The sequence below is a fragment of the Perognathus longimembris genome, chromosome 25 (genome assembly GCF_023159225.1).
Source record: "Perognathus longimembris pacificus isolate PPM17 chromosome 25, ASM2315922v1, whole genome shotgun sequence".
NCBI classification, from domain to species: Eukaryota; Metazoa; Chordata; class Mammalia; order Rodentia; family Heteromyidae; genus Perognathus; species Perognathus longimembris.
Window position 1 is genome coordinate 10,784,165 of NC_063185.1, and position 11,143 is coordinate 10,795,307.

General features: G+C 39.4%; 1 protein-coding gene across 1 annotated transcript in view; it reads right to left on the reverse strand.

Moving 5' to 3' along the window:
- The window catches only part of LOC125341794 (zinc finger protein 782-like), a 69,812-nt gene that overhangs the window by 12,319 nt on the left and 46,350 nt on the right, over positions 1 to 11,143 (reverse strand). The window contains exons 4-6 of the mRNA XM_048333880.1: positions 7,105 to 7,218; positions 3,819 to 3,895; positions 2,770 to 2,835 (exon numbers count right to left, since the gene is read on the reverse strand). Of these exons, the coding sequence (XP_048189837.1) occupies positions 2,770 to 2,835; positions 3,819 to 3,895; positions 7,105 to 7,218 (257 nt within the window). The remainder of the gene's footprint in view (positions 1 to 2,769; positions 2,836 to 3,818; positions 3,896 to 7,104; positions 7,219 to 11,143) is intronic.

Sequence of the window (11,143 nt, forward strand, 5' to 3'; positions counted from 1 at the left end):
CAAAAAGATATGAGAAACATTCACAACATAGAGCTAAAACAAAGAGGAAGAAATCAAACATCTATTGACAATTCATAAGTTTTCCTTGGGGTACATATGATTTAACTCACTTTAGATCATCAAAACTTGTGTTTTTTTTTTATGTCAGTCTGGACACTGTCCCTGTGCATTCGTGGTAAAGGCTAGTGCCACAGTGCCACTTCCAGTTTTCTGGTGAGTCATTGGAGATAAGAGTCTCAAGGACTTTTCTGCCCAGGCTATCATTGAACTGTGATCCTCAGATCTCAGCCTCCTGAGTAGCTAGGATTGCAGGCATGAGCCACCAGTGCCTAAGCAAGACCATAAGTTCTTAACTACTTCACCAAGCAGGACCCAGTGTTTCCTAAGAGGCGGCAGCATGCATGAAGTTGATGACATTATGTTTCCCTTTGCAATCTATTCTTCCACCTATTCAAACACATTCCAATGCCTCTCTAATACATATTTTCAATTCATTTTTTTTTTGCCAGTCCTGGGGCTTGAACTCAGGGTCGGGGCACAGTCCCTGGCTTCATTTTGCTCAAGGCTAGCACTCTACCACTGGAGCCACAGCACCACTTCTGGCTATTTCTGTATATATGATGCTGAGGAATGGAACCCAGGGCTTCATGCATGCTAGGCAAGCATTATACCACAAGGCCACATTCCCAACCCTCAAGTCATTATTTCTATTGGTAGTTTTCAAAGTTGAACTCAGGTGCTCACACTTGTGATGTAGTCCTTTACCGCAAAAACTCCTTTTTTTAAAAATTTATTTTCAGTTAAAGTCTTGGTTTTTTTTCCCCGCCTGGATCTTTCTATAGTACAATTCCTGTAGTTATACTTCTCATGTAGCTGACAAATCAGGCACTGATCACCACAGCCAACTGTTTCTGGGCTAAGATGATATTTCATGAAATTTTTGCATAGGGTGGTATAGAAACATTCTCTTTCTCATCACAGGATCCTGAATAGATTAAATCTGATTTTCCTGGCTCATGTTTGGATTGCTGATCTCACTTTATAAGATGAAAAAGGAATAAAGCTGGCTTTCTCTTTCAGGCAAAGAAAAGGTACCTTACCAATTCAGCAAGCAACAATTCCTCAAGGATATCTTTCTCTTGTTCACATGATGTCTTCTTAACTGTGCGTTTCATGGTGGCTAGAACACAGACGGTTTAATTGTAAGTCATTGTGAATGCTATATATAGTGTACTCAAAGAACTGAGATTAGCATTCTGGGCAGTGTGCAAGGTGTTGTTCTGAAAAGTCTAACTAGAACTTTGGGTTGAGCATTTTCCTTAGTGAAAGGAGAAATTAAATGAGAAGTAGGAAAGGAAGGGGAAGTTGATCTATGGGAATTTTGCTAATGACAATGTAATCTCTGTAAATGTAACTGTGTCTCATTGTTCCCATTGATTGCTTAGAAACGTAGACATAAAATGTTCTAAATCTTGCAAATCAATTGGAGCTATAATTTATGCTGAACAGCAATTAATAAAACTACTGAGGATAATCTGTCATTGACTGTGACCCAAAAAGCATTAAAAGGAATATGGTTCGTGGAGTGACGTCAATGAACACATCAGAGCAGAGACTGACAAAGTATTCTCATCCTCAACACATCTCAAGGTACTTCATAATTCTGGAATTCACTGAAGCTTTGCGTTTTTTCAGTTTAGGAAGTTATTATTCAAGAAAAAATTGTTTGAACTCAGTAAAAGCAGCAAGCTTTGTGGCATTTGATGTTGTTCTAGCATCATGTACTTTGTGGTCAGAATTATAAGTACCAATCACACTCATGGTGCAAACCACAATCAAATCGCCAATAACATAGGAGACACATGGGTTAGGGACTAATGTTCTTTACCCAGATGTATGAGACTCACAAAGTAATATTGATATCATTCTAACAACTAAATTCAAGTCCTTATTTAATCACTCCTCTGTGGTTTTAAATGGTCACAAGCTGAGCATTCTATTGCTTATGCTGCCATTATAAATTATATTGGCTTTGAAGATAGCATTCCAGAAATGACACATCTGGACCACATTGTCCTACATGGTCACGTGTGCCTCTCCAAGAATCTATGACATGGTCAGAAACATCAGGGTATAGTTAGGGGCATTTAACATGAATGAAGATGCAAAGTTTATGTGAAAGATCTGTGATTACCCTAGCTTATGTGACAATATAAAGCAACTTAAGTTGGTACACAGTTGCTCTATAGAATAGAGTCATTTAAGGCTAATATAGGAATGGTAAACTCTCTACACTAGGGATGAGCACATCGTTCCACTACATTAGCTAAGTGCAACAGTATAGGTATACTCACCAGGGCTTAATTTTGTCTTTAAAAGCATACATTTGGGAGCTTGGGTCATTAATATGGATGCATAAAGTTTATCACCTAGGGAAGTGAAGCAACAAACCAAACTCCTGGTACAAGTGTGTCTGTGATGGCTTTTATCTTTAGAAAGTTGCTTAGGTACTGTTGCTTTGGGAGAGAGAAGTCTGTCCTAAGAGAAATATAGAGTCACATCTAAGTTCACAATCCTGAAACATAGAATCACACAAAGCTCCAGCAATCCTCAATTATAGAACCTCAAATAAGCTGCACAACTGATGCAGGAACCAAAGAAACCATAAATTTTTACCCAATCAACTTTTTTTTTGGCAGTTCTTGTACTGGTTCCTTCTGGTAATGTAGAATTGGAGTGACATTTCAAGAGAGAAGCAACTAAGTTTACCACATGTATCTTAGCATCTATATTGGAGGGCATACCATTTTCTAATTCTTCTGAAGCCATCTGAAACTACAGAAAAAAAAGACATTAGGAGGACATTGTTTTACTGTGTGTGACTTGTTTGTACATTGTTTTAGTACTTTTTTTTTTGCCATTCCTGGGGCTTGAACTCAGGGCCTTGGCACTGTCTTTGCACTTCTTTATTTGCTCAAGGCTTGTACTCTACCACGTGAGCCACAGCACCATTTCTGGCTTTTTCTATTTATGTGGTACTGAGGAGAATTGAATCCAGGGCTTCATGCATGCTAGCAAGCACTCTACCACTAAGCCTCCTTCCCAGCTCCTGCTTTTGTACTCTTTATGAGTCTTAAACAATATGAAAAACACTGACAAGTCAAGTGCCAAAGCAAGGAATAGGTACACGTTTTGAAAACATATGAGCTTTTCTCTGAATATATATATATATATGTGTGTGTGTGTGTGTATGTATATATATATATATATATATATATATATATATATATTAACTCCATGTTGAACATCAATTCTTTTAATACTTAGTCCAAGCAGGACCATTATTTCCAAAGAGGAAGACTCCAAGCATAAGGTCTGTAACATTACACTGCCACTTGCCAACATCCTTTGTAAATATCGACTTCTCCACTATTCCAGAAAAAAAAACACTAATGCCTATAGAGTATACTTTAAAGTTTTTATTGTTTGTATTGTTCATCTTGGTTGTCCTCAGGTTTGAACTCAGGCCTAGAGCTGCCTCACAAGTGAGTTATATTTGCTTATATTATGTTTCTCATGTAGCTGACAAAACAGGCACATATTAACACAGCCAACTGGTCATGGGTTCAGATGATTTCATGAAATTTTTGCACAGGATGGCCTAGGAACATTCTCTTTCTCATCTCAGGTTCCTGAACAGCTAGGGTTACAGACATAACCTGGTTTTCCTGGCTCATGTTTTAATTACAGATGTTAGTTTAGTAGAGACAAATAAAGAAACCAAGATTCCTATTTCAGATGAAGAAATGGTGCCTTACCATTTCAGTGAGCAGCAACCCCTCAACCATATCATCCTTCCTTTTACGTATCTTTTCAATTGAGCCTTTCAAGACAGCTAGAAACACAAATAGTTCAACTGTTACTCATTGCTCATTCGATGCATAATTTACTCAAATAACTCTGATTAGTTTAGTCCACAGGGTGGCATGTGAGTTATTACTCTAAAAATGGTAAACATTTTCTTGATCCACTTGTCCACTGAGGGACATCAATGTTTTCCCTTGTTTGAGGAAACTAGAATGTGGCTATAAATCTACAAGTAAACACACTGAATGACGTGTGTGTGTGTGTGTGTGTGTGTGTGTGTGTGTGTAAAATGAACTGTGCATCTTCTGAGTGGAGATAGGAGAGAAATACTGGGAGAAAGTGAGGGAAGAAGAAACATGGTTCAAAAAAAGAATTGTATTCATTACTCATTACCTGACTCATGTAACTGTAACCCCTCTGGACATCAACACTACAATAACAATTAAAAAATGAAAAAAATAAGAACAGCAAATAGACCTTTTGTGTAGAGGATTTCCCTCAATGAAAGGCACAACTAAATGAGAGGTAGGAACAAAATGGGAAACTGATCCCTGAACATTTTGCTAGTGGCAACGCAAACTAACAAGAAATTGACTGTAAATGTTCACATTAATTGCTTTGGAGCTTGGACGTAAGATGTTCTAATATGGTGAAGCTCTCCAACCTATAATTTATGCTAGACAGCAACTAATACAAACTCTTGAAGAGAATCTGTCATTGTGATCCAGAACATTCAAATGACTATGGTTTGTGGAGTGGCATGAGTGAACACAGCAGAATACAAAGTGACAAAAATTTTCTCCTCCTCAATACATCTTAAGGCGGGTCAGAATTCTTGCAATTCTCTAAAGCTTTGTTCAGTTGCAAAAATGATTCATTTAAGAAGAAAATCTGAATTCAGTAAAAGCCACGTGCTTTGTGGCATACTATCTTGTAGCACCATGCACTCATGCTTTTGTGGTAATAACTAGAAGTACTAATCACATGCATGGTGCAAACCAAAACCATTGATACCAAGTGCATAGGAGCTGGACTTCAATGGCACTAACACAAAGCCTATTTTCAGGAGATACATTATTTGGTCTGTTTGCTTTATATTTGTTTGTCTTTGAAACCATTCAAACTTCCTAGGTGAAAAAATATATTTTTAAGCTGACATTTCATTAAAACTGTTATGTGTAATGATGTTCTTGTGGTTTCCTGAGGTAAAGGATGAATGTTGGGACACATAATACATAAAAGAAAAAGTGGATGTTAATAGTGTTGACTTATAGTTCTACTTATTTCTGTTGTTTCAGGACTTTCCATATATACTGAGCCTGATCAGAGAAGACTGGGGATTCCTTCCTAACTCAATTTCAGCTGACATGGGAATTCTAAACAGGTAGGAAGGGAAGCTTCAGGTAGATTTCTAAATAGGCCAAGAATTGAAACATTTCTCCAACACAAAAAGAGAGTTCCATGAAAAGGTTTTGCATCGTTACTGGTGATAGGAAATCACAAGAAAATCAGAGGGCTAGGATCATGGCTCAGTGGCAATGTCCCTGTCTACCAAGCATCAGCCCTGAGGTATAACACCAGAACTGCTACTCAGAAATTAAAAAAAAATATATATATATATATATAAAGAAAACTTCAAGAAAGCTCAGTACACTTCATACATATTAGTAATCTCTCATCACAAGCAGCAATGCGAGGAGAATTCATTCAGCAAAGTCAGGAATTGAAGACTTTAATTTGGAGATACTATCAGTAGAGCAATGCTCCATTAGCAAGTAGACCAAACGCACACCTATAAAGTTTTTAAACAAAATGATTACAAAAGCAACAAGATCCAAAAGCTGGTTCCTTGAGATGATCAAACAGATGAGACTCTAGTCAAGTTACATATGATGGTTAGTCTAGCCTGTCCGCTTCACTGAGTTGAGAAACACCAATGAGATGAGTAAAAGATCCCTAGCAGGGGCTGGGAATATGGCCTAGTGCCAAAAGTGCTTGCCTCGTATACATGAAGCCCTGGGTTCAATTCCCCAGCACCACATATATAGAAAATGGCCAGAAGTGGCGCTGTGGCTCAAGTGGCAGAGTGCTAGCCTTGAGCAAAAAAAAGAAGCCAAGGACAGTGCTCAGGCCTTGAGTCCAAGGCCCAGGACTGGCAAAAAACAAATAAACAAACAAAAGATCCCTAGCAGTTTGTAGACAAAATTGTCTCATGAGTGATCTGACCCAATGTGGGAATGGTTCATTTGTGGATTCAGATTATAATTGTCATGGGGAGAAGGTAAATCTAGATGAAGAAAGGAGGTCATTTAGGTTAGAAGTAAAAAGTAATAAATGTAATGGAGGTGGCTCAAATGACTCCAGTGATATTGAAACTAAAAAATATAAACAGATTTATGCTTGCTGTTGTGATATCCTTAATGAAACAATTTCTTGGCATACTACATTTCATAAAGTTCACTCAAATAAAAATCATCTGAATTACATCTACTTCTAAATTAGTTGAGCCAGTATTCATTACATTACAAAAAAGAAATCCCCAATTCCAGAAAACTGAATTGAAAGAATCTACAAAACATTTAAGGAAGGAAACATCTGTTAATCATTTAATCTAACATCTAGGCTCCTACATATTTAATCCATTGACATGAAAAGTTAATTTTATACAAACTGTTCTACCCCAGACTAGAAGCAAATATGTCCAGTGCCAGGGAAATGGATAATTTTCATTTACCCATATGGTTTGTGTTTGAAGACAGAAGCTCTGACATAATACAAAAAGACACAATGGAATCTTAAATGCACACTGATTTATAAAACAGGTTTCTGTTAAATAGCTGGAGAATGTGTGACTCTGGGCTGTGAATATACTTCAAGTGGGAAGTATATGCGAATTCAGTGTCTTTTTATTCTATATTTTTTTCAGTTCCAACTATTTATAGATATAGTCTATTAATACTAACAATACTGCACTACAGTTGCAAAAACCTATAAATGGCAAATGTTGACTATTGAGTAACATATAGACATTAGGTAAAAATGTTCTTTGCTATTACATGGGAGTCAGCCTTGTGTTTTCTAAATCTGCCTTGATAGCATTAATGGTTAGGTAAATGGAAAATGTCACATATTGAAAATATTACTTAAACACTTCCTTGTTTCCCCTTTCCTACTGGGAAAAGGGAATCACGTAAGTATTGTTCTGAAGTCAAGCTAATGATCGAATGTCCACAGTACCTTCAGTAGTATCATGTGCTTGTCGCTGTACATGGATGGTGAAGACAACTGGAATTTTGGTCTCTGGGATGACCTTGTTACAATTTCTTTGGAAGCATTTTGTAAAAGTAGATACTGAGAAATATATTTAAAAAGAAAAGAGTTAAGCCAGGCACTGGTGGCTCTTGTCTGTAATCCTAGATACTCAGGAGGCTGAGGTCTAACAATTGCAGTTCAAAGACAGCCTGGGCAAGAAAGTTCGTGAGACTCTTACCTCCAATGAACCACCAGAAACCTGGAAGTGGTACTGTGGCTTAAAGTGGTAGAACTCTAGCCTTGAGCTGAAGAACTCAGGGACAGTGCCCAAGCCCAGAGTTCAAGTCCCCCTGGCTAATCAAAACAACAGCAACAACCACAACTAGGGCGGGGTGCTGGTGGCTCACACCTGTAATCCTAGCTACTCAGGAAGTTGCGATCTGAGGATCAGAGTTCAAAGCTAGCCCAGGCAGGAAAGTCTGTGAGACTCTTATCTCCAATGAACCACCAGAAAACCAAAAGTGGCCCTGTGGCTCAAGTAGTAGAGTGCTATCCTTGAGCTGAAGAACTCAGGGACAGCGCCCAGGCCCAGAGTTCAAGCCCCATGACCGACTAAAAGAAAAAAAAAAAGAGTTAAGTCAGCCTAATGGTAGAAAACCAAAGGGAAAATATATGGATTTAACCTTTTGATCTGGATATCTGTTGGACTGAAGCAGTCATTTCAGTGGGGCTTTCCTAGAGTTTAGTGTGCATTTAATATACTCAATCATGTGGACAGTAACTCTTTGTAGATGAGACAGTACAGAAAGTCAAAAGACACAGGGACTGAGAGTATGGAATCTAGTGCCTGATGGCTTGGGCTAAGTGTCTGAGAGACACCAGGGGAGGACTCCCCACGTTCTCCTCAGATCTTCACATCTCAATTTACAGGGAGAAGAAATGATTTCTCTGGAGGTGATGCCTCAGAGAACGGCATATTCTTTTTTTTTCCTGAATAATTACTTATTTATTGTCAAAGTGATGTACAGAGGGGTTACAGTTTCATCTGTAAGGCCATGGGTACATTTCTTGTACAATTTGCTATCTCCTCCCTCATTTCCCCCTCCCCCTTCTCTCTTTCCCTCTCCCCCCATGAGTTGTTCAGTTGGTTTTTTTATTTTTTTATTTTTTTGCCAGTCCTGGGCCTTGGACTCAGGGCCTGAGCACTGTCCCTGGCTTCTTCCCGCTCAAGGCTAGCACTCTGCCGCTTGAGCCACAGTGCCGCTTCTGGCCGTTTTCTGTATATGTGGTGCTGGGGAATCGAACCTAGGGCCTCAGTGTATCCGAGCCAGGCACTCTTGCCACTAGGCTATATCCCCAGCCCATTCAGTTGGTTTTTATCAAATGGTTTTTATAAGTATTGCTTTTGGAGTCATTTGTCTTTTTATCCTTTGCCTCTCAATTTTGATATTCCCAGAAGGGCATAGTCTTAATCTTAAACCATACTTTCCCTCTAGCTTTCCATCCTGGATCCCAAATATGGCTGTTTCCTCCAACTGAGGTCCTCTGAGGACTGAGTGTATACTTTCTCCACCATCATCCCACCACTGCCAACTACATTGAAATGAGTGCTTCTCATGATCCAGTGAAGGGCTGGGAATGTGGTTGAGTGGTAGAGTGCTTGCTTAGCATGCAGGAAGCCCTGGGTTCGATTCCTCAGCACCACATACATAGAAAAAGCCAGAAGTAGTGCTGTGGCTCAAGAGGTAGAGTGCTAGCCTTGAGCAAAAAGAAGCTCAGGGACAGTGCCCAGGCCCTGAGTCCAAGCCCCAGGACTTGAGGGGCGGGCGGGGGGGGGGGGCCGGGAAGAAGAAGAAAGAAAATCACTTCTTTGTACAAACTCCCAACTCTTATTCCCACCAGAAAGTTCACATCAAGGTTGTGCTCAAGAAAAGCAAGGCAATATTTTACACAATGTATATCTACACACTGTATATTTATATTGTGTATTACAATGCATATTTTACATACTGCATATCTACAGCTAGTGATTCCAGAATACATACAAATTCTCCTCTTCCTTGAGGTCACCTGCAATTACAGAAATAGAGAGTAAGTCTAGATCTTCGTGAGTCTTGTTTGCAAAACTTTTTGAAGTAACTAGGGTGGAAAAGAGTATTCAAATCAGTGGCCCCGAAATAGTCTCTTTGTTTATTTGTTTTGTTTTTGTTGCCAGTCTTGGGGCGTGGACTCAGGGCCTGAGCACTGTCCCTGGCTTCTTTTTGCTCAAGGCTAGCACTCTACCTCTTGAGCCACAGCACCACTTCCGGCTTTTTTCTCTATATATGTGGTGCTAAGGAATCAAACCCAAGGCTTCTTGTATACAAGGCGAGCACTTTACCAGTAGGCCATATTCCCAGCCCCCCGAAATAGTCTCTTATGATTTGGAGACAAAAGAAAATGTCAGAGGTTAGATGCTTTTTAAAGAATGTATAGTTCATCCCTTTGTTGATTCAATGCCCAAGATCAGATAGCACCACTTGTTTGGCCTCCTGAGATGATCCCTAACACAATATGGATGGCAGAGAGAATGAAGGGCCAACAGCTATGTGGAGAAATGTCTGAGTGTGTATGGTGACTATGGCTTTATAATGGCCCTTCTTGTGAACAATAACTTATACTGTATTGATGTCATTAGTCTTGTTCTATTCAGTTATTCAAGCCTTCCTGGGTTGAAGTTCCATAGTCACAATGCTAGCACATTGTGCTACGAAACTCATGAACTTTTGGGGAACAAGGTCAAATCACCAAAGCCCCAGAAGCAATAGTAGAGGGCATCTATGGAAAACATGTGTCTTTTCTATCCAGTGAATTGGATTCCTTTCTATTAATCTTGTGGGAATTATGTTTTTTTCTAAAAAGTTTGGCTAGGTGGCTTGGTCCTTGGTAGTTACATTTTGGTTACATCCCTTTAAAGCTGCACATTAATGAAGACATCCTGTTTGAATCTCCTTGAGTTTTTGTGGCCTACTGTTAATTGAGACATAGCATCCTTTACAGATGGAGCTGAGCTCAGCCAATCTGAGCAGAGGGGCAGGCCCTGCTGTGTTAGGCCCACTGTGTTCACTTGCCAGATATGGAGCTGATGGTGTATCCTTCTGTAGATTTGGAACTGATGGTGCATCCTTCTGTAGAAGTGGAGTCCCTTTTGAGTGCTTTATTCCTAGGCTACACTCCAAACAGGCTGAGCTACTTCTAACAAAGGCTAACACTTTTTATGGTTATTCTATCTGAAAACATTTGAGTGAAAATGATGAAACTCTTGACTGGGAATATGGCTTAGTGGTAGAGTGCTTGTCTAGCATGCATGAAGCCCTGGGTTCGATTCCTCAGTACCACACACACAAACTAGGCCAGAAGTGGCGCTATGGCTCAAGTGGCAGAGCACTACTAGTAGCTTTGAGCAAAAGCAGCTCAGGGACAGTACCCAGGCCCTGAGTTCAAGACCCAGGACTGGCAAACAACAACAAAAAGATAAAACACTTAACCTGAATAAGAACAAGACTTTTTTTTTTTCAAATGAAAAGGCCTCCTAATGTGATCCTGACCTCACATCTACAATTTTCTTTGCTCTATTTAGTAGAGGATTGCGTGACAAGATTCCTAATACTCTTACCATAGTAAATGTACAACCGTTCTTATTCTTATATATTATGTTAATGAAAACATTTCAAATATGATAGTAACATTTGTATCACAAACTAAGAAAGGTCATCTTACCTCTCCCTGTTGGATTGCTGATTCCTCTTTAGGAAGAACTAGAACACAAAACAGGCATGCTCCGTTGTGTCTAAAGTCTCAAAATGACCCCTCCCTCTGTATCCATACCAATTTGCTGAAATTAATTATTGCAATTTATGGAATCTAAATTATGTGGAAGCCTGCGTTACAAAAGGCTATTTCCAGGTGCTAGTGGCCTAGACATCTGCAATCCTAGCTACTGAGGAGGCTGTTCTAAGGATCATGGTTTGAAGCCAGTCTCAGT